Below are 27,867 nucleotides of genomic sequence, written 5' to 3'. Positions count from 1 at the left end.
GGCTTCCAAATCCGATCTCCATCACTCAAATAAAAAATCAAGATGTTAGCAACACTCAGTCGAAATTTCAGCTACTCAGTCGAAATTTCAGCTTGATCCAACGGTAAACGAATCGAAAAATGTAATTTGAAATTGGTTGTTCGTAATAAAATTTGCAGTAAAACGAACTATTTTTCATATCTCTTGAAGGATGCTCTATCAAAAAACATTCTTATGTGCTAAAGTCTATAATTATCTATAATTACTTTTTTGTGACATTAACTATTAAATTAAATATGTCAGGATTTAGAAGAAATTGTCCTTTATGAAATTACTGATAAAAGATTGTTACATTTTCCCTTTTTCCCTCCTTCCAAACAAGGAGTTGTGTAATCTATGTACATCCAAACAAAACCTTATGGACACTGTCAAATTCCCCCAATTGCTATAAGGCTAAAAATAAATTTTAAAGAACCTAACCCTAACGACACCGTATTCCTAATTGTGCCTCGCCGATTCTCAACTCCACCTCCGTCGATCTCTTCTCCGGCGATCTTCTTCTCCGTTACCCCTCATCTCGCTCTTTGTCACTCTCTCTCTCTCTCTCTATACACACACACACGCAGAGAGAGACACACACATACATTCATTGCTCATTGCCTCGACTTGCTGGTTTAACTGGTACATTCTCTCTCTGTCTCTCTAAATATATACTCCTATATAAATATATACACACACACTGTGTGTGTGTTTTGTGCTTTAAAAATTGTTACTTTTCCTCTTTGCCAATATGGTTTCTATCCTATCATAAAGTTGATTTTTTCCTTTTTCTTTTATGTTGGTCTTTTGGGCTTTTACCTAGTCATTTCAGTGACTGGGATTAGATTAAAATTTGGTAATTTGTAAGTTCTTTTTTTACATTTGTTTCTTCATTCAGACTAGTGGTAATTTGTAATATATCTAGTGATTCATATAATTGCTCCAACTATTTTGGGACTGAGCAATAGTTGATTGATTGATTTGTAGTTATATTTCGTATGGTTTATCCTAATTGTTTAGGACCGATGCATAGATGATTGATTCATTGATTGATCAAAAGTTACTGAGGGCATTAGTAGTTTGATATTGGCAAACAGTAACAGAGCCATGATTTTCATTAAGGGGTGTCAAAATTTGAAGAAGTAAATATACGAAGAAGTTGAGGGAGTTCAACACATAGTATATACACGCCCCTTGGAGCTATGTGGCCCCGCCACTGCTTGCAACATTGTATTGAAGTCATGATATCAGCAAAAACATATGTAAGGGATGGCAATTTCAATCATCTGAAAATAGTTACAGCATCATTTAGTATGTATTTGTGTTGAACTTCTGATAGAAAACAAAGTCTGGTTTAAGTGCAAACAGTGTTAGTAAAATGTCAATTCACTCTGCATTGGCATTTTACACTGCTAACTCCCAAGATTAACCAGTGAACACACCGTTAGAGAATCAAGTAGGAAAGTGTTAGTAAAAGCTTGATTTTCAAGTACGAATATGAATAAAGTAACTTTACCGTTATTTAGAATTCTTGTGAAAACAGCGAAGAGCAGAATGCAATGGAAGCAAAGAATCCATAAGATGATATTAACCAGTGGGGATTAAGGCTCTTTCACTAGGTCTAGCGTTTAACACATGTATTTTAGTTATATTAGTGACTGTTTGACTCTATAGGATAGATGTGAGATTTAGATAATCCCTAATTTAAGAGAAATCATAGTTTGTCCTTAAAGTCAAATTTTGAGTAGTGAAATGAGACGGACCCAAGTGGAGTGGAATGGATATAGAGAAGTCACATAGCGACTGCAAATAGTTTTGGGTTGAAGCGTAGTTGTTGTTGAATTGTTGTTGTACCGTAATAGTTCTCTGGACAATGTCCTCTCTAGTCACCTTTTAATCCACAGTTATTTGGAATTTCCTTCTCCATAGGTACCTTTCAGCAAAAACCGCTAACAGGAATGATTGTGTAAACAAAATAAGATAAGTTAACTTCGTAATAAGAGTGGTTATAATTCTTTGCTATAATGTGAGATCAATAATCTTCTTTTATTTTCTTGGTAAGCAACTTCAGTTTTACATTTTTCCTTGACTTACATAATTCCAAAATGGAAATTGGGAAGCATTCAAAACTTTGTTTATTTCAATACTCACATTCCTTTTTAGATAGGAATTTAGTTAATAATCCTAGTGATTGGCAACAAGAGGATGGTAATCCCCATCTCCTTAATCAGGACTCGTGAAGTTCCAGTCACTTCTTTAATCCTAGGTACTTTTTTAAGCAGTTAGGTCTCTGACTGAAGAATTGGAAAGTTCAAATAAACATAATCTACTTTTTGGAGTCCGTCATAAGATAATTTCTCACCGAACAGGAATTAGCACCGTCATGGTGCAATAAATTGAAATTACTTACATATATTTACAAAACACATTGCATTTCTCACTGAGCAATAGGAAACCTTAATAATTTATTATTTCTACATCCGATTGAAGTTGATATTTCACAATAAAAAAATAAGGAACTAGTAATTTTAGTGGAAAAAAAGCAGGACCTAGTTTTTACTTTACATTTTATTTTAAGGTAAATAATGCTGTATATGCTACTTAAGCTTGCTCAGGAGTCAGGACTTCAATGGCCTACGAGCAATGAACTCCTCACCTTAGTTCATTTTTTATTTTTATTTTCTGGAAAGACCCTTATGTTCTTGCTGAAAAAGTAAAAATGGCAACATGTAGCTAAATTTGAGAGCACTGTATTTTTAAAAACTATTTAAAGTTTAGTCAAATATAGTAAACTATAGATAGTTTCTCTCTCTTCTTCCTCCGTCTCCTTTTAGACCTTGGAGTCTAAGATTTTGAATTGCCAACGCCGATGGCCGGGGGTGGGGGTGGCAAAACCCACAAAAATTTCAGCCTGTCTCGCCTGGCCCCATAAAGCTATTTTTTCAGTTTTCAACCCGCCTCGCCCCACCCCACTTAAATTTTTTGTTCTTTTTTTTTTCTAAAACAAACTAGTTTGATATTTTATTATTTTATAAAATGGAGAGTTTAATATTATTCAAGGAATTACGTTTTTCTCTTTGTCGTAGTGTGAAATTAGATGCTCGTACCAAGTAATCTCATTAGTAGAAACATAATTTTTCAAATGTATAAAGCTAAACCACGCACTGCCCATGAAATAAGAGAGACAAGATTCTTTCATCTAATCAGTCAGTTGCTATATGCATAATACATTCCTTTTCAATTTTGCATTCATCCTTAATTAGGAATATTTAATTACTACCCGCAAACAACAAACAACAACAACAACGGCCCAGTATAATCCCACAAGTGGGGTCTGGGGAAGGTAATATGTACGCAGACCTTACCCCTACCCCGAGGGGCAGAGAGGCTGTTTCTAGGAGACCCTCGGCTCAAGAAAGTAACAAGAGACGATATATTAGTACGATCAATTGACTCATAATAAAATAACATAAAATACAAAATAATAGTAATATAAGAAATGTAGGAAATATAGAAATACTAAAAAGATGAAAGGTGGAAGGTATAATAACATCCCGCCGATAAAGCCCTGCATCAGTAGCTGACCAGTAGCATCCTAAGATTAACTCCTAACTGGCTAGTCTCACTCTAGTGCGCTGCAGAAATATTCACAACTTCCCCTAACCTACAACCTTAATGCTCGACCTCCACAATTCCCTGTCAAGGGCCATGTCCTCAGTAATCCTAAGTCGCGCCATGTCCTGCCTAATCACCTCTCCCCAATACTTCTTAGGTCTCCCTCTACCTCTCCTCGTGCCCACCACAGCCAGTCGTTCACACCTCCTCACCGGTGCATCAATGCTCCTCCTCTGAATGTGCCCGAACCATCTGAGTCTTGCTTCCTGCATCTTGTCCTCCATGGGGGCCACACCCACCTTCTCTTGAATATCTTCATTCCTAATCTTATCCATCCTTGTATGCCCGCACATCCACCTCAACATCCTCATCTCTGCTACTTTCATCTTCTGGATGTGTGAGTTCTTAACCGGCCAACACTCGGTCCCATACAACATGGCAGGCCTAACCACTGCTCTATAAAACTTACCTTTTAGTAACGTTGGCACTTTCTTGTCACACAGGACTCCCGACGCTAACCTCCACTTCATCCACCCCACCCCTATACGGTGTGTGACATCCTCATCGATCTCCCCAATCCCCTGAATAACAGACCCAAGGTACTTGAAACTACTCCTCGTAGGAATGACTTGAGAGTCAAGCCTCACTTCCACTCCCGCTTCCGTCGGCTCGGCCCCAAATTTGCACTCGAGGTATTCCGTCTTCGTCCTGCTCAACCTGAATCCTTTAGACTCAAGGGCCTGTCTCCAAACCTCTAGCCTCTCGTTGACGCCGCCTCGTGTCTCGTTAATTAGAACTATGTCATCAGCAAATAGCATGCACCATGGCACCTCCCCTTGAATATGATGAGTTAGTGCATCCAACACCAGGGCAAATAGGAAAGGGCTGAACGCAGACCCTTGGTGCAACCCCGTAACAACCGGAAAATGCTCGGAGTCGCCTCCTACTGTCCTAACCCGTGTCTTAGCTCCATCATACATGTCTTTAATCACCCTAATGTAGGCATCCGAGACCCCTTTAACCTCTAAGCAGCTCCATAAGACCTCCCTAGGAACCCTGTCGTACGCTTTCTCTAGATCAATAAACACCATGTGGAGGTCCTTCTTCTTATCCCTGTATTGTTCCACCATCCTCCTAATAAGGTGGATAGCTTCTGTGGTAGATCGCCCCGGCATGATCCCGAACTGGTTGTCTGAAATAGACATTGTCCTTCGCACTCTCATTTCTACCACTCTCTCCTAGACTTTCATGGTATGACTCAGTAATTTTATACCTCTATAGTTGTTACAGCTCTGGATATCACCTTTATTCTTATACAACGGAACCATTGTACTCCACCTCCACTCTTCAGGCATCCTATTAGTCTTGAATATAACATTAAACAACCCAGTAAGCCATTCCAAGCCTGCTCTACCCACACACCTCCAAAGTTCAACTGGAATTTCGTCTGGCCCGGTAGCTCTGCCCCTTCGCATCTTACGCATTGCCTCTATGACCTCATCGACCTCAATGTCCCTACAATAACCACGGGGATTGTCGGCCTTCCTCAAATCACCTAGTACAATATCCTGATCCCCTTCTTCATTTGGAAGTTTTTGAAAGTAGGTCTGCCATCTCCTCTTAATCTGGTCATCCCCCATCAACACTCTGCCGTCATCATCTTTTATGCACCTCACTTGGTCCAGATCCCGAGCCGTCCTCTCTCTCACCTTAGCGAGTCGGAATAACTTCTTCTCCCCGCCTTTGTTCCCCAGTTCCTCATACAAACGAGCAAAAGCTGTTGTCTTAGTCTCCGTTACTGCCATCTTCGCCTCCTTCCTAGCTACCTTATACCTCTCCTTGTTCGCTCTCTTCTCCTCCTCACTGGTGCTCCTTATTAACCGTAGGTAAGCCGCCTTCTTTGCTTCCACTTTACCTTGGACAACTGCATTCCACCACCAGTCTCCTTTGTGGCTACCGGTGCGGCCCGAAGATATCCCTAACACCTCTCTCGCCGCCTTCCTTATACAGTCCGCCGTCGTCGACCACATAGTGTTTGCGTCCCCCCTACTTCTCCAAGCTCCCATTACCGATAACCTTCCTTCCAACTCCTGAGCTTTATCTTTAGTCAAAGCGCCCCACCTAATCCTCGGGCGGCCTCGTACTGACCTCTTCTTCCTCCTTATCATAATACCAATGTCCATCACCAAAAGCCTATGCTGCGTTACAAGGGTCTTACCTGGGACAACCTTGCAATCCTCGCACAACCTTCTGTCGCCTCTCCTGAAGAGGAGATAGTCAATCTGAGTTTTCACCATCGAACTTTGGTAAGTAACCAAATGCTCCTCCCGTTTCGGAAAACATGAGTTTGCAATCACTAGATCGAATGCCTTGGCAAAGTCCAACAGCGAAATGCCCCCTCCGTTCCGCTCCCTGAAACCAAAGCCGCCATGCACCTCAGTATAGCCACCCGTAGACGACCCAATATGACCATTGAAATCTCCTCCTATGAATAACCTCTCGGAAGGCGGAATATTACGAACGATGTCATCCAACCCCTCCCAAAAGCGCCTTTTAATCTCCTCATCTAAGCCTGTTTGCGGCGCGTACGCGCTAACGACATTTAAAGTATACTCACCCACCACCAATTTAATAGTCATTAGTCTATCATTCACCCGCCTGACCTCTACCACCGACTCTCAAGATGGTTATCTACCAGGATACCCACTCCATTCTTACCCCTCCGGACTCCAGAGTACCATAACTTATACCCATCCGCATTTTTTGCCCTCGATCCAACCCACCTAGTCTCTTGGACACCTGCTATATTAATCTCTCTTCTGAAGGATCTTCGCCAACTCTATAGACTTACTCGTTAGTGAACCTATGTTCCATGACCCGATTCTCAACCTATAGGCTCCCTTGCCCCCTCTACCTCCCCTGCCTCCCGTCCCTCCCCTGACCCCGGTCCCACACTCTGCCCCACACTCTGCAAAATAAAGCTGAAATAAAACAAATTTTAAAAGCTTTATAACCATTTTTAACGGTTCATAATGTATTTCACTGCTACGTTTCTCGATATGAACACTCTAAAATAGTAACCATCATCGTTTTCAAATATGAAAAGATTAAAAATAAAATAATTACAAGATAAATAAACAAGAATGCTTACTAGGAAAAGACCGAAAGTTAAATTGCTAGTAAACAAGAATGTAAAATTGTAGTTGAAGTGATTGCCTTGTTTCAAAAAAAGACAAAGCTGCCCCGCATTGAACCTGTGTTAAACCTGCAGCCTGCTTTAAAAATTTTAAAAACTGTTTTAACCCGTCCCACACCCACATAAGAGTAAAATCGCCTCACCCCGCCCCGCCCCGCCCCACATCAAATAAAACCTGCCTCGCGCCGCACCTGCTCTACCCCATTGCTATCCCTACTTCATACCAGATAGTCTGATATTTTAACTGCAAAAATCAAACATCATGCTTTTCGCCTAAAACTTCATTCTTCAAATTGAAGGTTACTTTAGACCGTCGTTAAATTTTAAAAACTTTGTAAATTCTGAAAAAAGTCATTTTAAAAAGGGGTTTTTACATATGTATACTACATATGAAACTTATTTACCCTCCCTAATCAAGTTATAACTTAATTATATGGTCATATACAATTTACCAATTATATACAAAATAGTTTTAAATGAGACTCCCTTAATTGTACCCCATTAATTTAGTAAATCCCACAATCGCAATACCTTTTTTCTCTTTCTCTCTTTGAAATCAACCCTTTTTCTAGAAGGTTTTTTCTTCTAAAGCTCATATTTTTTCTAACGATGGCGAAGAAAGGGATTAATCTTTTATCTATCTAAATTTTCCATGGCTGGAGTTTTGATCTTTTCTGGGCTTTCCCTTTTCTTGTTGGTGTTCCGATATCGGGCTAGCAGTATATGGATATTAATCAATAAATTTTGGAGTTATTTGATTCTCCACCATTGACAATCATTAAAAAAGCTTTGAAGCCTTGATTTCAAATTCAGATTTTTCAAAAAACATTATGTGTTTGGATTGGGTGTTATTGCAAACGATTGAGAATAATATTCTATGGAGTTTATATCTCGATTTGTAGGATATTTGGCGAAGATTAGATTTGATTTGGCTGGATTTTTAGATTGGAATTCGAAGAAGAAGCAGCAGAACACACCACATACAAAATATATACAAAAGATATATTGTATAAAATTTCTATGAAAATTGTATTTAAGTTGTATGATATTGTAGTTGTATTTAACTGGGTAAGTATACTCTATGAAAGTTGCAGATAAGTTATAAATAAGTTGCATACTGCATTATTAGTTGTATGAAATTTGTTTTTAGTATGTATGATGTTGTAGATATATCAAATTTTGTATGAATTTTATTTTTAATTTGTATCTTGTTGTACCATACATTATTCTTTAAATAGATAATTATGGCAAAGAGAGAGGAAGTTGCACTAATTATGGCTTAAAATAGGTAACACACAACTGGAAGGAGTCTTATTTAGATGGAAGGACAATTTGGACGTTGTTCCCTTCAGTTACGCCCTTTTCCAAGCAAAGAATCCCCTAATTTAAGGCATTAATAATGGATTGTATATAAATTATAAGAAAAATTTATTTAGGGCGGGTAATATACAAAATTTGGACAATTTTGATAAATAAGTTTCAAATATTGTATATGAAGGAAAAAATCTATTTTAAAAAGCGGCTATTTGTGTGATTCACTCCTAAAAAGCCCCATTTAAGAGCCCAACATAGCCCATTTTGAAAAGGCCATATTCAACTTGGACTATATTTCCACAAGTTCACTGGATGAGAATTAAGCATGTCTCAATCATCGTCGTGCTCGTAACATCTCTTTGCTCACACTTTACTGACAGGAAAGAAAGCTCGAGAGATCGATCGATCAAATATGGCGCAAGTTCCCAATTTGGATAACGCTCCCATAAATCTGAAATCTCTAAGGTACAAATACTTATACATAATGTACTTTAATGCTTATGCATATGTATATCCCCAATTGATCATTCTCTCTCAATTGTCTTACAGAGATCAATCGCTGAAAGAACTTATTACGGTTTTGAAGAACGTGAGTTTATTTATATAATTTGGATTTTTAAAATTTTCCTTTTTATTAATATTTGAAAAGTTTAACCGAAAAGTTGAAACTTTAATTGAATTTTTTTGTTTGGAGTTGCAGATTAGGGGGAAAAAGTGTTTGGTAATTGATCCTAAGCTTGGCGGGTCACTCTCTCTTATTGTACAGAGCTCACTTCTCAAGGCAACTCTCTCTCTCTCTCTGATTTTGTGGTATACAACAAATCATTACATTGAGGGTAAACTGTAAAGTGAGAAGTTTATAGTTAAATTATTTTTAAATTTAGAAATGTATCATTATTTTGGGATAGACTAAAAAAAGTGTATCACATAAAATAGAATGGAGGAAGTGTATCACATAAAGTAGAATGGAGGGAGTAATAATTTTGTGTGGGTATAAGACTTTTGAAACTTGTGGCATTATATTCTATAACATTTGTATGATTCATGGTTCGGTTTCGGTTGGTTTTCTCCTAAAAGAAAACTTGAAAACCAAACCAATTATGTCAGTTTTTCAAATATTGGAACCAAACTAGTTTAATTGAGTCGGTTTTGTTGGTTTTTTCGTTTTTTTTGTCTGTTTTTTTGAAGTGTATGTGAAATACGCTGTCAAACACATTCCACCGATTATATTCTAGCATAACACTACCAAGCCTATTATTCTTTAAGAAAAATTGTATTTACCAAGACATCTTGATGATAATTGAACTGAATAGTAATGAATAATTGAAGGACTCAATTAATGATAAGTTGTTCTTAACATGAAATAGATTCTTGGACTTATCTAAATATAGATAATAAATCAAACTAGAAAATAAAGGCAAAGAACTAGATTACAAACCAAGAGTGTAAAAGATTAATATGTTGTGACATTTTAATTTTTTTTATATAAAAATATACATATATGTGTATAATTATAATTTCTACATAGGTATTTACATAGTTAGTTTGGTTTGGTTTGGTTTTTTCCGTTTATTTTTTGCTTAAAACCAAAACCAAACCAAAATTTTTGTCGTTTTTTAAAATTAAAACCAAAACCAAAACCAAAAATATGTTGAATTTTTCTTTGGTTTGAGTCGGTTTTCAGTTTGGTTTGGTCGGTTTCCAGTAAACACCCCCATTATGGTTACAAAAGCTTCTCATTAAGGGTAAAATAGGAAATGTGAATTTAATTGTCTTTGTCATTCTTTTGTGGAATGGGTTAAAAAAAGTAATACTTATCACATAAACTAGGATAGAGGGAGTATTCAGTTTACTAATTTTTTAGCTGAATTTTTGAGTTTTTGCAAAGAGTTTATGTTAGCTGTCTTTGCAAAAGAAAGTTTCCGTGGTGAAAATTTCCCTAATTTTTTGAGTTTCTAAAAGAAATGAAATATTGAGTTAAAGAGAACTGTTATTTTGCAGTGGTATTGGGTAACAAACATGTTGATACTGTGTTCTTTTTCACACTAATTATTATTATTATTATTATTTTTTTTTTTTTTGTGTTTTTACACTTGTAAACAGGAGCATGGGGCCGAATTGAGGCATCTTAATGCGGAACCAGTTCAAACTGATTGCACGAAAGTAGTTTATCTAGTCAGAGCTCAGCTTGACTTGATGAAGTTCATTTGCTCACACATCCATAATGATATTTCTAAAGGGATTCAAAGGGAGTATTTTGTTTATTTTGTCCCTCGTCGTGCAGTTGCATGTGAGAAGGTTAGCCTTTTTTTGAAAAAATCTTAATAAACTTCTTTAAGAATTTAGTTTGGCATGTATTTCTCATTAACAATTGTATATAATTTTTGACAGATACTTGAGGAAGAAAAAGTTCATCACTTGTTGACTATAGGGGAGTATCCCCTTTATCTTATTCCACTGGATGAGGATGTATTATCATTTGAACTTGATGTTGCTCACAAAGTACGTCTGTTCCTTGCATTGATTCAAGGAAAAGGTTATGTACTTTTCTAAAGATTGGCATATGTAAAAATAGTTACATTTATATGACAGGAGTACCTAGTTGATGGGGACACTACCTCCCTGTGGCACATAGCAAAAGCTCTCCATAAACTCGAGGTGCTTTTTATGTTTACTCGATAGAACTAACTACTATTGGAATCGGTTTCATTGTTTTTGGGCAAAGTAGGTTCAGCATAAACATTAGCTAACAGCCTTTTGTTTTCTGAGAAATGTAGTTTTCCTTTGGAGTGATTCCAAATGTGAGGGCCAAAGGAAAAGCATCAGTTCGTGTTGCTGACATTTTGAATCGGATGCAATTGGAAGAACCTGTGAACACATCTGAGGTAACTCAAAATCTTAAATCTACTAGATCAATATCATACATAAAAAAAATAATGGGCACCATGCATTGTCACAAAATAATACCAATTCGTTCTTTCACTGCAGATGGGTGTACCTGAAATAAATACTATCATCCTCTTGGACAGAGAGGTACCACGTATTTTTTGTCTTCCCCTTGGCACTACCCCTCCTCCTCTCTCAGTATATGCATTTAATGTAGTTATAAAAAGTATTACCGTGTGGCTTCATCAGTTATTTGATAAAGAGAAGGCTTCATTATAGAATTTTTCTGAAGGTTCAGGCTAGTTTGGAGTAGGTGTTTATTGCCATTCTATTGGGATAATGAGAGAGTGAGACTCAGTTTTCTCATAAAACAAAGGTGAGAGGAAAGGGGTTTGGCTTTTCTGAATGGTATCATGTCCAAAAGTAGTTGGTCTGTTCTAATGACACAGTTCAAAGCATGAGGTAATGAAGGAAATCTTTTAAAATTGAGTACCTTTTCTTGCACTGATCCGTTGATTCATGATCTCAATTTTCTCCTTTGAAGATAAAAAATGCTGGGAAGGGGAACATCTTATCATAGTCTTTCAGCTTGCTTGAGTGGAAAATTGAGGAACTTTTTTATTTCTGAATTCCGACTTTGGCTAAAGCCTGAAACTTCAGGATTTAAGAATTGGAAAAAAGCATTCTCTTTTATTTGTCTAGTGTACAAATAGTTGAGCATTCTTCAGGTCTAATCTTGCTAGTTCATAAAGTTTTACTCCTTTTGTCTCTGATCCTCACGGTCAGTTAAGTGCTCTGGCGCTTGAGTTTTATTTATTTTTTTGAACCTTCATAGTTGTGGAAATACTATAGTTAGTGTATCTTTAGTTGTTTGGGACACTATTCTTTTGGCCTTTATGTCCATTTGTCACTGTGGTTGTAAGACTTTCCTGGGATTGTGCAGGTGGATATGATAACTCCAATGTGTTCGCAGTTAACATATGAAGGGCTGCTGGATGAGGTAAAAGTGATGTTCTTAGGATTGCTATGGATCTATATCTTTAGGAAACCGTTTAGGCAGCAGTTAATGGTTGTATAATATGTCTGCTGCTTATAGAACATTAAACAGACTATATGCTGTGAGAATTTTAAAAGCTATCTCTAATAGGCTTCATGCAGTTTCTTGGTATCAATAATGGTGCTGTGGAACTAGATGCATCTATTATGGGTGTCCAGCAAGAAGGCAAGAAGATAAAGGTTCCCCTTAATTCAAGGTAAGCTAGTTTCATTGGTATTAAACTAGTTTCATTAAAAAAAAAAAGAATGTTATACTTTTTTGGGGGGAGGGGGAGGGGGAGGGGGAGGGGGAGGGGGAGGGGGGATAATGCAGTAATTTTATTGATGTAAATGAGAGACTCTTGTATACAAGGAGTGTGCGAAGTGCAGAGCACAATAAATTCTTGTGTGATTTCCTAGTGATCTACCTCATGCTTCTTTTATGTGCTACATGATAATGCCCTTGATTCTCATGCATGCAATTTCTTCTGTTATATGGTATTCTCTCATATGGATTCCAGGTCTTTGTCATGCCAATGTATAGTCAGATGTGACCACTGGGAAATACACATCTACTATTTTTTGTCTCTTTTTAAAAGAAAAAAAGAGTTGTCTTATTTTGACGTTTTCTCCGTGCCTTAGACGTTTTATTTCTCTGTTTGAAATATTAATTCATTGCCTTTGTAGTGACAAGTTGTTCAAAGAGATACGGGACCAGAACTTTGAAGTTGTTGTCCAGGTTGATTTATTTTCTCGCCATCTTCTAAGTTTTAACAAATTCTAGGCGTCTTCAGCATACCTATCAATCTATCATGCTCTATCATAACAGTCAACTCGCACGTCTTCTTCCTTGGTCTTCTGTTTCTTTAATTGTCATTTGCAGTACAATTGCAGGTTCTACGTCAAAAAGCAACTTCCATGAAGCAAGATTACTCAGAGATGCAGACTACGGTTAGTCAGAGATCTTACAAGTGCATGTCTTAGCCTTGCCCTTGTTACATGATTTGACTTTTGTAGTAGTTATCTGATCATCTTTTGCTTGTGCAATAAAATAGAATAGCAGTCTGGAGCAATATATATATAGTTCTGGACCACCTCAGTGAGATGCTTAATTTGTGGTTCCTGAAAAAGAAAAAAGAAACTGAAATCTAGTGATTCATTTCCGTTTAACTCCTAAAGGTCTTAGGTGCTTGTTCAATAATTGACTTTTATGTTACGTTGTGTATTACATATAGACCCAGACAGTCTCCGAATTGAAGGATTTTGTCAAAAAGCTGAACTCATTGCCAGAAATGACTGTAAGAGTTCTTTTCTACTGTTTGATTATACAACTACTTTAATGACATTAGCAGTGTTATAATACTATTGGTTTTCTGTTCCAGAGACACATAAATCTTGCTCAGCATTTAACTACATTTACATCCAAACCTTCATTCCTTGGCCGACTTGATATGGAGCAAACTCTTGTTGAGGCTGAAAGCTATGATATGTGAGTAAAGTTGAACTTTTCATTCTGCTATTTGTATTTACTCTGGTAGTCTTATACCATTTCAACCTTTCAGTTCTCTGTTATAATATTCAATGGGTACTCGAAAGCTCTGTTACATGGAGTGCTTGGCTTCAAATATTGGACAATTGTAAATTCAAGTCCAGTTTTTGTTCCTAGAACAAATTCTTTGCATTGCCATGTAATAGATTATTTGTGCTTGTGAACAAGGGTGTCCTTCAGTTCTCACTCTTTCTTTCTTCTCTCTTTTTTTTTTTCTTTTTATTGTGTAGTAAGGAAAATGCTTATTCAATCTGGAGATGCATAGCATTCTTGGCCAGTCCATACTGAACCAACCTAAAGAAAATGAAGATATCCTTCTCAAAAATGCCAGTCTCCACACTAACTACTTAGAGAAAAATGCCTGCAATACCATCAACTAGTCTTGCACTTAAATCAACAGTTTTCTTGCCATTTACAGAATTAATCAGAAACATTACTGTTACTATTAAATTCTTTTAATTTTTGATTTCATTGTCGGGTTGCTTTTCAAGCAATTGTAGACCATTGGAGGAAAGGATGAGCAGAAAGAGGTGATATGGGCTGGAGGTGCGAGAGAGGGGGTGGGAGGGGGTCTTGGTTGTGTTCTACCATTTTCCTTTCTTCTGGGGTGATTGTCTTCATTTTCTATTTGTTTACTTTTTGGTCACTGGGTAAATGCAGATGCTTTGAGTACATTGAGGAAATGATCCATAAGCAAGAGCCACTTATCAATGTTCTACGTCTTCTTGTCCTGTTCTCAATAACAAATTCAGGGTTGCCCAAGAAAAACTTTGACTATTTGAGGCGAGTCAACTCTAGCAATAGCTGTTTTATTTATACTTGACATGGCTTCCATGTTTTAGGTATCACCACGCGAACCTCTAACTGATGTCTTCAACTTCATCTCTTTTGATTAGGCGAGAACTGCTTCACAGCTATGGTTTTGAGCATATAGCAACCTTGAATAATTTGGAGAAGTCTGGATTGCTTAAGAAACAGGTTCATTCATGAGTTTTCATCAACTATATTGCTTCCTGGAAATTTATCAGCATTGTTCTCTCTATTAACTTACCTCATCATTGCAGGAGACTAAAAGCAATTGGGTAACAATTAAACGTGCTCTGCAGCTCGTAGTGGAGGATATTGATACTGCTAAGTATGATATTTTTTTGAGCTTGATAAAAAATTCATCTCGCTTCCCTCCCTTGAAACTTGAACAATGTGGCTATGTATTTAAAACAGGTTCTTGCACAGCTGTCATTATCATCACTATCTTACCATTGCAATCATTGTTAACTTTAAATTTGATCTCTGACAAATACAGTCCCAACGATATCTCCTATGTCTTCTCTGGGTATGCACCTCTCAGTATTCGCCTGGTTCAACATGCAATTCGATCTGGGTGGTGAGTTTTTGTTCTTAAGAGATTTGCTGTGCTATGTCGCCTATCTGAACATTCCTAATTCAAATAAACTGTGGTTTGATTGTGAATCTGGCTGCTTTGATGATTTTGATTAGATCTCCTTGTGATTTACTGGAAGAAGATACTTCTATTCTATATATAAACCTAGAGTTGGCCTTCATTACATTGAGAAGTTGTCATGGAATTAAGTCTTCTGCAAGAAAAGTTCACTAATTCCTCTTTGCAGTTAGAAATCTTACCAATGTTTCAGTAATTGATTTCCTTCCTCCACTGTCCCCCATGTGGGTGGATAACTCCCCAATCTCAACAAATGTAGTTTGGAGCCAAGAGCTAATTTCTTAATCTCAGTCCCACTATTTATGACATCTGGAAAATTTTATATTCAGGCGGCCGATTGAAGAAATATTGAAGCTGCTGCCAGGTCCACACTCAGATATTAAGAGGGTAAGCTTTAGCTTTCTGTTTATATTTTGTTCTTCACATGGATTTTTCCATCTTTTGATCATATTATCATGGCATACAACTCTTAATCTGTTGTTTTTGCTTGTTTCTCCACAGGGTGGATTTTCCAGCAGTCCGTCATTGGACACATTAAACGGGTCTTTGCATGGCTCGGACAAGTATGTATTAAAGAGCATCCACTTACTGGCTCTGTAACATTCCCTGGCTTATAAAGCACTGACAATAAAGTAAATGAAGTTTTTAGATGCATGCTTACCATCATAAGTTAGCTCAGAAAAGCCAATACGTGGAGAGAACTCTGTTTGGTTGTAAACTTAAGGTTATATTGATAAGAGATAGTATGAATAATGTTTTCTAATTGGATGAAATTGAAGCGAGGTAAATGAAGGTGGGACCTGTATAGTGTGATCAGACTGAAAAAGCACATAAGTGGAGAGATATGTTTGGTTGTGAATTTTAGGGGTGATATTGACAAGAGGTCGTGTAAATCATGTTTGAATTTAGATGAGAATGAAATAAGGAAATGAAGGTGGGACCTGGTGCTGTGGTCTTGTTCGGGAAATATAACTGTATAGGTTCAAGTTACCTGGAAATCAGTTGTCTGCAAAGTCTCTGACAGGGCTTGCTCTAAGTGGAAATTTATGGTTGTACCATGAATGGGATGATATACGCAGAGATGGACACCCAAGTGATGGCTGCCTATGTCATTATGTTTTTGATTTGTTGCATTTGCTGCACCTTATTGTATTCTGTCTTTGCTCTTATCTTTATTTGATTGAGGAAGCATTTGAAATGCTGCTGGACCTTATATTTCATTATGCTAATTCATGCAAGCATCAAGCTGAAAATTTCTTTTATCATCTCTGGCCAGTATTAAACCTTCTAATACCATTGATGATGTTCCAGAGTTGTTGATGGAAGGCGTTCTTTGATTCTTGTTGTTTTCATTGGCGGAGTGACATCTGCAGAGATCTCTGCTCTTCGTTTCCTGAGCGGCCAGGTCAGTCTGATAAGTTGTAATCATGTAAATTTATTTTTGATGACCTGTAATCATGTAAATTTATTGTCGTATTCAAAGTATCTCAGATGGTATTGGAGATTGCTCCTGTGGAAACATGCTATGGAAAAGGAACCAAAAAATTAAAAAGGATAAATTTAGAGTATTCTGATATTCAATGCATGATTTTCGACCAGTGCTCCAATTCTAAATGCTGTAATAACTGCATTCGTTAAATCAGTCACTTGGTCTCGTTGCTGATCCCCTGCTTCCTCTTATTTATCATTCTCAACCTCTTCAATGAATTCCATTTGTGCTAATGCTAGTTATGCTGTTACAGGAAGGGATGGCATATGACATAATTGTAGCAACTACAAAAATTGTCAATGGAAGCACATTGACAGAAACATTTGTGGAAAAATTGGGTTGACTTGCTACGTTTTTTTTGGTCGATCATCTCCGGGAAATCTCTGCTGCTTGTGTGATAGGGATGCATAGTTTTACTGCTGAATTATATGTGACATGAGAAGATTGAGTGGACTTCCCGTTCCTAAGATATTTCTCTCGTGGCCATTTGTCAACATTTTTTCTACACGGGTTTGTACGAACACAACTGTGTTATCTTTATTGTGGTGTAGGCTTAGAACGCCCTCTGTGTGCTTCGAGTGGCAGCAGTCCTATTTCTAAGATTGGAGTTTTCTGTTACCTATATTATGTTTGGTTCTTTCGAGCAACGTAAGAACAAGATGGTGGATTTATTTGTTTTTTTCTATCTATATTTTTCAGAACATTAATCGATATAAATGGCAGCCTGGTGCATTAAGCTCTATCACAAGTATTTATTGTACGCAACCTTACCTTGCATTAGAGGTTGTTTTCCGGAACATGTGGAAATAATAATGGAATATCCTAGCTATAAACACTGTTTAACACTTGGTCCCAAGTCACAAACAAAAAGTAAGTAATCCATGAGGGATCAATGTACAAAATGTTCTACCTTATCCCGAAAAAAAAAATATGTTCATCATGTTCTACGTTGATCTTGCCGTTTTCATTAGCTATATATATGGCGACTTGTTTGAACATATTAATTTTGTAGCGAACGAAAATTCATTTCCACAATTACAGCACACTGTTTTTAAATGAAAAAAGTAAATAATTAAACGTCATAAGCTCATGCGAGTTTCAATTCTAAAAAAAGTTTGCGCCGCTTGGGTAAAGAAAAATAGACATATCTTTATGATAAGGTATTAATTAATAATTTAGATATTGTAACTATAACTTGCATTCATTGTTTAAAATTCAAAAAATATACATATATATTCAACATCCATATTTAAACCCCTAATAGACTTCGTAGGACCAGTGGAGTAGGCAGAATTTTTCACAAGCATTGTCAATGTTTGAAGAAATAAACAAAAGAATAAATCACTATAATGATAATCGGTGTCGTTTTCTATATTTATACCCAATAATTTCATCTCTCTATATTTATATTTAGTAAAATTCTGGACCAAGCGATCTAAGGGTGTGTCCGTACCTGCGTAGGACTGTAAACATAATGAAAAATAAAGAAGAAACAAGATGTCTTAAAATGAAAACCCCAAAGAGAAGTCTTGAGTACGCAAGAGAGGCATCTATTTCTCCTTCAAAAGGCCCATGCAAATTCTTTGTGAATTGTTGCCTCTTCTTCTGGGGTAAAATAACATGTGATATCATTGAATATCTTACATATAGCCTTAGGCGACTTGTTCTTGATCCTATCAGCAACTGCATGAGTACAAAGCTCAAGCAAACTTTTAATTTCAAGGTAATTTGTAGCCAATACAATTTTAAAGATTGATTATAAGCTAGTTTTCACTAATTCCTTATCGTAGTTTTTGACTTGTTGTTCTTCGTTTGAAACCGAGACCTCTGCATACTTCTTGAGGTATTTGATGATTTTGACTAGTGTTTTACTGTTAACATTCTGGAGTGGAAGATGTTAGTAGAAAAATCGTCTTCTACCATGTTCTTGATTGTTATGGACTCAATGGCTATGGATTCTTCAAGTTCAAAATCGTCACCATTTGAAGACTTCAAGATTAAAACCCTCTTCTCTGTTGTTGGTGATGAAAACATGAAAAAATCTTTTTGGCTAGGAAAAGGCAGAAAAGAAAAGAATAAAACTAGATCAAGAAGGAAAAGTTGGGCGTTGGTATGTATTTATAAGGTTTGTTTAGCTTTGGGGAAACTTTAACTTTTTTCCCCTCCTTCCTTCTCATTCTACAAAAAATCAACTTATGGCATCCGAACACCTCATAAGAAGAGTATGCGAAACTTTGAGGCAAGAAATTGAAGATTCTCTCTTCATTCATAGCTCAAAGTCTCAAACTCTCTCTTCTCCCTTCAATTCGTCTAATTTTCGATTCGTTCAGTCATACCTGCACGACTTAAGCTCTTCGTGTATTTGCTCCTTTTTCGCCCACTTTTCTAACTATCTAAGAAACTACGGCAAACAACACATGCACTTGAAACTATAGCCTGTGCTACCCATTACGTGGATAATGTTTGACCCAAAAGATATTTAAACCTTTTTGATTAAATCAATTAAAGAAGATGATGAGGTAAATCTTAGTCAAACATAATAAACTCCAGATATATAAGCAAATCAGAAAATAATGCATAAGACAAAATAGGGGCGGCCAATCTTATTGATATTTTTCATTTCTCCTCTCACTAATCGGTGGAAATAACTGTTTTACATCTTCCATGGAAGATTGCTTTGTCTTCTTTTTACTAAGAAGATTACAGAGGAGAGGAAAGAGAAAGAGAAGCAGCCCCTTTCCTAGGAAGGTTCCCTCCCTATATATAGTTATGGAATCTTTACTATGATCTCGGGTCAGTACACTTTCATACCACGTCTGCTTTCGTTGTTCCCTGAGTATTGTTTTTTGACTTGTCGGGTATTGTGAGCACGGGGTTTGGAGCAAATCGTGTCGTCTTCCACTGTCTTGCCGCTTGGACGGGATCTCGGTTGGGTCAACCGCAGCGGTCAGATTTTGACCAATACAGATACCACCTCTGCCCCGGTTCCAGTCGTCCTGACCGAGGACGAAGCTATGTGTTGACCACCCTTCACCGAAAAATTATAATGTGTATAGGATAAATATTACTTGTTATTAATCAAAAAAGAGACTTTGAGCATCATTGTATAGCCTATTGGCAAAGAGTGTTCATATTTTGAACACTTTTATTGCTTCGCCACTGGACTCCTGAGATATGCCAATTAGTCACATTTGTAATGTATCAAACATTGAAATTTTCAAACAGTGTCGAGAACGTGTTTTTTATTCACTATTCTATATCCATAATGTTGCACAACTCACTGTTCATCCACAGCTTAGTGGTGTCCAAGCATGTTTTAGTTCCAATAAAAAGTTTCCTTTAATGTATATTATAAGTTTTAAAGCCCAAAGACATAGAACAAAGCTTATAAAGAAAAAACTTTAAAGTTAAAGCCTACTTTAGAGAGTCGTCCATATCTTCGTCAAAGACCCATGCATGTTCCTAGAAAATCGTTCTCTTTCTCTTTCTCATGCAACTTGTCCTTCGTCCTATCTGCAACTATCTCCAATTAGCTAAGGCAAGTAATGTAGCGATAATTCGAGTAAGACGGTGCAATAACAGAAAGTGCTACTTACATGAAATCAATAACTAATGAATGCATTCAAAGTCCAAACTAAAGTGTTTAACATTTATATACTTGCACAATCATAAAAAAAATGATTAAATACATTGATCAATCAAAAGATGGAACATTAAACGGTTCGTGTATGTCTACGTGCATTTCTTGTACGTATAGATGTGCATAATTTCAAGATTGGAGCACAGAGGAGTTATGACAAGTGGTTTTTGGAGAAGAAGTGATGACCTATCTTTATAAAAAGACATATATTGTAATCTGGCAGACCATGGAATCAGTGGTATAGCCACATAGTGTGAAGGGTGTTCACTTGAATATTCTTTATCGAAAAGTTATACTATACCATATAGAAAATTATACGATATATATGTAAAAATTATTTTTTAAACATATATACTCCCTCCGTTCCAGTTTATGTGAACCTATTTCCTTTTTGTTCCGTTCCAAAAAGAATGACCCCTTTCTAAATTTGAAAATAGTTTAGCTTAAATTTCCAATTCTACCTTTAATGAGAAGCTTTTATAACCACACAAATACTCTGGGCCACATTTTGACTTGTTTAGGACCACAAATTCCAAAAGTCTTCATTTTTTCTTAAATTTCGTGCCAAATCAAACAGATTCACACAAATTGGAACAGAGAGAGTATTAAACTTTGAACACTCTTCGTGAAAGTCCTGGCTTCACCACTGTATGGAATGCTAAGTTGCTATTAAAAACCAGCTTGGGACTTTCTAAATCCCATTAGCAATAGTCAAGGATTGAGAGACTTCATGTGCAATAAGTATCCTTACGTACTAAGTAAGGTGAATTTTCTAAAGCAACACCTTTAGTACCTGCCATATTCGAAGCAGAAGATGTGACATTAGTTTGAAAATACTTTTTTAAAGTGGCAAATATTCGGCTTTGTAATGACCCGATCAGTCATTTTACTTTTTAGAATCTTGTTTCCCTAAATAAGACTCCCCGTATATGCTTTTACTGTTTTATAACTTACGGGAATGGTTAGTTCGGGATTTGGAAGGGTTCGGATTGAAATTGAAACACTTGGTTCCTTAAGGTTGGCTAAAAAGGCTAAGTTTAACTTCGGTCAACATTTTGAGCAAATGACCTCGGAATCGGGATTTGATAGTTCCAATAGGTTCGTATGATGATTTCGGACTTGGGCGTATGCTCGGATCGGGTTGCCTAATAGTGAAAGTTGGTTCCTTCAAGGGTTTTCCTTGAAGGTTTTTAAAGTTCTTTAAATTTGGTTTGGAGTAGGTTTTGGTGATATCGAGGTCCAAATGGGATTCCGAGACCTGGAATAGTTACGTAATATTATTTAAGACTTGCACGCAAAATTTGGCGTCACTCTGAGTTAATTTGATAGGAATCGGACGTCCGGGGGTATTTTTAGAAATTTTTGAGTTCATGAGTTATCCATGCGTTTTGGCGTCTGATTCATGATTTTTATGTTATTTCAGTGTTTCGATCGCGCGAGCGAGTTCGTGTGATATTTTTAGACTTGTGAGGAGGTTTGGTGCGGAGTCCCGAGGGCTCGGGTGAGTTTTGGACGTTCGGAAGGATGATGAAAAGCTCTAGTTTTCTGGTGTTTCTGGGCTGGAGTTGCAGATCTCGCAAATGCGAAGTTTTGATCGCATTTGCGAGCACGCATTTGCGAATAGCCATTCGCATTTACGAAGTTGGGAAGGCTCTGAGGGTTTCGCATATGCGAAGACCCTGCCGCATATGCGAAGACCCTGCCGCTTTTGCGAACTGGCCCTCTTCGCATTTGCGGAGTTTTTAGTCGCATTTGCGACCATGGTAGAGATGGCCAGCCTTCGCATTTGTGAACCAGGTGTCGCAAATGTGATATCTGCGACCTGTACACAACTTTATTAAATGCGGCACTTAGGCCATTTAGCTCATTATCTTTCATCTCTTGGGCGATTTTTGGAGCTCTTGGAAGGAGGTTTTTACCTAGAACTTTGAGGTAAGTAATTTCTACACAACATAAGTTAAATACATAGATTATGGGTAGATTAACATATAAAAATTGGTGAAATCAACGGTTTAGATGAAAACTTAGGTTTTGAATAAAAATGAGATTTGACCACGAAAGTGGTTATGGAATTTGATAAAAATCATATATTTAACTTCATGAGGTTATGGGTAACAACTTTCTTAAAAATTTTTCGGAATCTGGGCACGTGGGCCCGGGGGTGAATTTTGGGAATTTTTCAAATAGGCTTGGAAAATCACTTTGATAGCTAGGATATGAACTTTTGAGCATGTATTGATTATTTTATATAAAATTTGACTAGCTTTGAGTCGTTGGCAGTGAATTTGGGGATTGGAGCTCAATCTTGGACCGAAAAGTAGGCTTTGAGATGAAGTAAATTTCTTTTCTAACCTTGTAAGAGGGAATTAACACCATATGTGAACTAGATTAATAAGTGCTTCCATTTGTGGGGGCTACATACCCATGAGGTGACCAGTCCGTACGTAGATACTATTCATGCTTATATTCGGGTAGCTTTAGGTTCACATCATGCTATGTTGACACTATTATTTGATTATGCTTATTAATTGCCTTGAATATAGCTGAGGTTGAGGATTTCAAGATTTTAAAAGTTCTAGCTGAATTTCTTATTTTGGAAAGAATTTAGGGATATTATGATAACTTGAAAAATCTATGTTCAACCGCGTCGCAACTATATTCCGTGATCAGGGTAAATTTCCACTACTCTCATGGGTGCCGGCCGTTCATCTCGGCAGGTTAATAGATGCATCTATGGTTCGTGCAGTTCGACCCTTGGCAGTGCACACAGTATACGCATATGTATATTTGGATCGGGTTGTACGTCCTCGTCATAATTCGTGCGTGATGATACCAGAAGCCCCTTTATATTTAATATTGTTTTATTGGCTGGAGAGCTTACATGGTTAAATGAAGGAAATGATTTGGTTCTTACTAACGGTGAAAGAATTTATTTATTTATTTATTTCTTGCTCTGAGTTCTATTGTCACTTATATATATCATGTTTAATTAGAATTTCATATTATTATATTGTTGGCCCATAGTAAGTGTCGAAGTCGACCCCTCGTCACTACTTCTTCGAGGTTAGACTGCATACTTATTGGGTACATGTTGTTTATGTACTCACGCTACACTTCTGCACTTAATGTGTAGGATTTGAGGCAGATGCATCTGGATATCAGTCCGGTGCACACACATGATTACCACTTTGAGGTCACGATGACATGCTTTCTGAGCCCGTTCTGCAGCTGTCAGAGTCTTTCTCTTGATTGCATTTTTTGTCTATTTCATTTCGGACAGTAGACTAGTATTCTTTTATATATTCTACTAGATGCTCATACACTTGTGACATCAGGTCTTGGCATACACTAATAGACTTGTGGTTTTGGTTTTATTTTATGATTATGATTGCATTCAGTTGCTTTCGTGTTATTTATTTTAAATCTGTTATTTCTTAAATCTTTTTAATTTAAGGAAAGTTTAATTACTTGGAAAAATTTATATGTAAGAGCAAATCATGTGGCTAGTTCACAGTTGGCTTGCCTAGCGGCAGCGTTAGGCGCAACAACATCCTATTATAGAATTGGGTCGTGACAACATGGTATTAGAGCACTAGGTTCACGTAGGTCTCAAAGGTTATGAGTAGGTCTAATAGAGTCTTGTGGATCGGTGCGGAGACGTCCATACTTATCTTCAAGAGGCTATAGGATATTAGGAAACTACTCTTTATTCATCTCCTATCATGCAGTTGATGGTGTACTAAGTTTCTTCTCTTATTCTCTCACAGATGGTCAGAACGCGCACGACAGATGTTTCGGACCCGAGAGGAGCTACTCCCCCTGTTTCTCGAGCCCGAGGCAGAGCCGAGGGAGGACCCCATCCCGAGTTAGGGGACGAGGACGCCCCAGAGTTACCCTAGTTGTTCCACCCGTGGGTCCAGAGAGGATCCCATTGTTGAGGAGCACGGCGAGCTGCCCGCAGTAGAGCCATCCCCGGTCGATTTCATGACAACACCGGGCTTTCAAGAGGTCATGGGCAACATGCTATGTTTCATGAATTCTATGACCCATGTTGGTTTATTTATAGCAGACCCAGTCACATCTTAGGTGGGAGGGGGAGCACAGACCCTTACTGCTCAGGCTGCTGGGCATGCAGCTGCTGGATATCAGACCCCGGGCACACTACCCGTGGGCGGAGCCCAGCCAGTTGTAGCAGCTGTACTTCAGCCTAGACTTGCTGCGACTGGCGAGCCACAGAAGCTACTGGATAGATGGACCAGGCTTCACCCTCCTGTCTTCGGAGGTGAGCGACATGATGATCCCCAGGACTTCATTGATAGGTGCAGGGACAAACTACACAACATGAGTATATTAGAGTCCCATAGGGTGGATTTCACTACTTTCCAGCTGGAGGGCAGTGCCCGTAGGTGGTGGCAGTCACATCTTCTCGGCAGACCAGCAGGTTCTCCTCCCATGACTTGGGATGAGTTTACACGCCTTTTCTTGGATAGGTATATTCCACCCTTTCAGAGGGAAGAGTTGCGATGTCAGTTTGAGTAGCGCCAGTAGGGTCAGATATCAGTGACCGACTATGAGGTAAGATTCTCTGAGTTATCTCGCCATGCACTTATGATACTTTCTACTGATACTGAGAGAGTATGGAGGTTTGTTGCAGGATTGCACTTTGGTATTCATGCCACTATGGCTCAAGAGGTCGAGATAGGTACTTCTTATATGCTGGTTGTGGAGATAGCTCAGAGGATTGAGGGTTACCGTCAGCGAGGTAGAGAGTATATGTAGCGGGACAAGTGGTTTCGTTTTTCTAGAGAGTTTAGAGGTGCCCGGTTGGGGGCAGAGTTCAGGTTGCATGGAGGAGCACAACAATATTTGAGAGTAGTGCTTCAGACTTTGCGTGAACAGAAACTATATGCAAAGTTCTCCAAGTGTGAGTTTTGGCTAGATTTTGTAGCATTCTTGGGGCATGTTGTATCAGGCGAGGGTATTAAGGGGAATCTCAAGAAGATTGAGGCAGTTCAGAGTTGACCTCATCCCACTTCGACGACTGAGATTGGGAGCTTCTTGGTGTTACCAGGTTATTATCACCGGTTTGTGGAAGGATCTCATCCATTGTAGCACCCATGACTAGATTGACCCAGAAGGGTGCTCCGTTCCGTTGGTACGATGATTGTGAGGCGAGCTTCCAAAGCTCAAGACAACTTTAACTACAACACTAGTCCTAGTGTTGCCTTCCATTTCAGGGATGTATACTTTGTATTGCGATGCTTCACGCATTGGTTTGGGTTGTGTATTGATGTAGGAGGGGTGGGTTATTGCATTGTGTATTGATGCAGAAGGGGCGAGTTATTGCATATACTTCATATAAGCTGAAGCCCCATGAGAAGAATGATCCTGTGCACGATTTAGAGTTGGCCGCGATTGTTCATGCTCTTAAGATATGGAGGCATTATCTTTATGGGAAGTCCTGTGAGGTTTACACTAATCATTGCAGCTTGCAGCATTTGTTCAAGCAAAGGGTTCTCAATTTGAGGCAGTGTAGATTGCTTGAGTTACTGAAGGATTATGATATCACCTTTATTTATCATTCGGGCAAGGAGAATGTGGTCACGGATGCCTTGAGAAGAAAGGCAGAGAGTATGGGTAGCTTGACATTCATTTCGGCGGAGTAGAGGCCACTAGCTTTGGACATTCAGTCCTTGGCTAACAGACTTGTGAGGTTAGATATTTTAGAGCCCGGCCGAGTTCTTGCATGTGTTGTTTCCCAGTCTTCACTATTGGAGTAGATCAAGGCTCGACGGTTTGATGATTCGCACTTGATGGTTCTCAAAGAGACGGTACTGCAGGGTAGTGCCAATGAGGTTTCTATTGGCGGGGATGGTGTTCTGCGACTCAAGGGTCGTCTATGTGTTCCTAATGTCGATGGCTTAAGGGAGAGGATTCTAGAGGAGGCGCACAGTTCTCGATATTCCATTCATCCAGGTGCTACGAAGATGTATCACGACCTGATGCAGCATTATTGGTGGCAGATGAAGAAAGATATAGTTAAGTATGTAGCTAGATGCCTAAACTGCCAACAGGTTAAGTATGAGCACCTGAGGCCAAGTAGCCTACTCTAACAGATGACTATACCTGAGTGGAAGTGGAAGTGCATTACTATGGACTTCGTAGTCGGGTTGACACAGACCTTACAGAAGTTTGATGCCATTTGGGTCATTATCGACAGATTGACCAAGTCGGCACACTTCATTTCGATTGTAACTAGGTATACTTCAGAGAGGTTGGCCTAGATTTATATTTAGGAGATAGTTCGGTTATATGGTGTACCTGTTTCCATCATATCAGATAGAGGCCCTCAGTTTATTTCGCATTTTTGGAGAGCAGTACAGAGTGAGTTGGGGACTCGTGTAGATCTCAACATAGCATTTCATTCATAGACCGACGGGTAGTCAGAGCTGACAGTTCATATCTTGGAGGACATGCTCAGAGCATGTGTGATTGACTTTAGAGGGCGGTGGGATCGATTCTTGCCTTTGACCGAGTTTTATTGCAATAATAGTTACTAGTCCAACATAGAGATGGCTCCATTTGAAGCTTTATATGGTCGGCGATATTGTTCTCCCATCGTTTGGTTTGAGCGCGGTGAGGCTAAGTTATATGGTACTGATCTGGTGAAAGATGCCTTGGAAAAGGTAAAGTTGATTCAGAAGTGACTCCACACAGTGATGTCGCCCAAACTCACACCACTAATTGGGATTGTGAGGCGGTCTATGTAATTATAATACCCAACGTGAGTTGGGGTCAATTCCATAGAGAGCTTTATGTAGGATTAGGTATATACCTAGTCTAGTGTATGACGTTCCCAAGATTGCACTTCCACATATTCAGTTGTTTCTTTTCTACTTCTTGTTTGTATGCTAATGCTTGTAATTGAAAAGCTAAGAGACAATGTTTTTGGTATTGTTGTTTTTCAGGTTATAAAAGATCTAGGGTTGTAACTTCCTCCTAGATGGTTACCTAACGGATTGAGAGCTTTAGGTCACGTTTGGTTGATCGGGATACAATATAACAATCACACGCGATTACTCATTCTAAACCTCTCGGTTGTTTGAGAGTGATTTTTGCCCAATTTGGCTTCTCAAATCCAAATGGGTATTTCACGAAACAAGTGATAGATGCTCAAGTCGGGTCTTACTATCTCTAGGCTCGAACCTTTAATTGGGGCTATCAATTTCTTGAGTTCACCCCAATTCCTTGTTAGCCAAGTTTTCCTAGACTTAGTCTCTCTTTCTCAAGTAGATACTAAGTCAATTAGGCATGAATCAATGTTTGCAACCATCAGTTCTAAAATTCAAGCAAGAACTAGTCCAAATATCATATACCCAATCATAAATAAGCCCTAAATCAATCACCCGTTAAGTACCCATACTAGGGTTGGGTCACAACTCTAGCTAAGGGTTTAGATACTCATGGAAAATGAAGAAATTAAAGAAGAAACTAAGATAAAATTCATAATAGATGATTAAGGGAAAAAAATCTAATGTTAAAATGTTAAACTATTACAAAGTTACCCAATACAGTAAAGAAAAACGGCTATCTATTCTCAGGTGCACAAAACTTAACCTACAAATGACAAAAAGATCTATTTATAGTGCAGCTGTACAATTCTGTA

General features: G+C 38.1%; 1 protein-coding gene across 1 annotated transcript; it reads left to right on the top strand.

Annotated features, from left to right (window-relative positions):
• Nucleotides 1-375: 375 nt before the first annotated feature.
• On the top strand, nt 376-17,301 carry LOC107798867 (vacuolar protein-sorting-associated protein 33 homolog). The gene is made up of 23 exons (XM_075225558.1): nt 376-660; nt 8,524-8,608; nt 8,693-8,732; nt 8,844-8,924; nt 10,247-10,441; nt 10,535-10,645; nt 10,736-10,801; nt 10,921-11,028; nt 11,132-11,176; nt 11,973-12,029; nt 12,188-12,282; nt 12,752-12,803; nt 12,959-13,015; nt 13,300-13,362; nt 13,447-13,553; nt 14,274-14,396; nt 14,510-14,591; nt 14,678-14,748; nt 14,917-14,997; nt 15,402-15,459; nt 15,574-15,635; nt 16,384-16,477; nt 16,815-17,301. Exons 2-23 carry the CDS (start codon nt 8,556-8,558, stop codon nt 16,902-16,904), a joined length of 1,791 nt encoding a protein of 596 aa, XP_075081659.1. The 5' UTR covers nt 376-660; nt 8,524-8,555; the 3' UTR covers nt 16,905-17,301.
• Nucleotides 17,302-27,867: the final 10,566 nt, after the last annotated feature.

This window comes from Nicotiana tabacum, chromosome 11 (genome assembly GCF_000715075.1).
Source record: "Nicotiana tabacum cultivar K326 chromosome 11, ASM71507v2, whole genome shotgun sequence".
Taxonomy (NCBI): domain Eukaryota; kingdom Viridiplantae; phylum Streptophyta; class Magnoliopsida; order Solanales; family Solanaceae; genus Nicotiana; species Nicotiana tabacum.
Note: the sequence above shows the minus strand (reverse complement) of the source record. Positions and strands in the feature narration are given on the sequence as shown.

Excerpts from the sequence above, each read along its gene's own strand:
- LOC107798867 (XM_075225558.1), top strand. The coding sequence starts at position 8,556 with ATGGCGCAAGTTCCCAATTTGGATAACGCTCCCATAAATCTGAAATCT. Across the intron at positions 14,592-14,677 it reads CTGGATTGCTTAAGAAACAG|GAGACTAAAAGCAATTGGGT; the intron begins GTTCATTCATGA and ends TCATCATTGCAG. Across the intron at positions 14,749-14,916 it reads GAGGATATTGATACTGCTAA|TCCCAACGATATCTCCTATG; the intron begins GTATGATATTTT and ends TGACAAATACAG.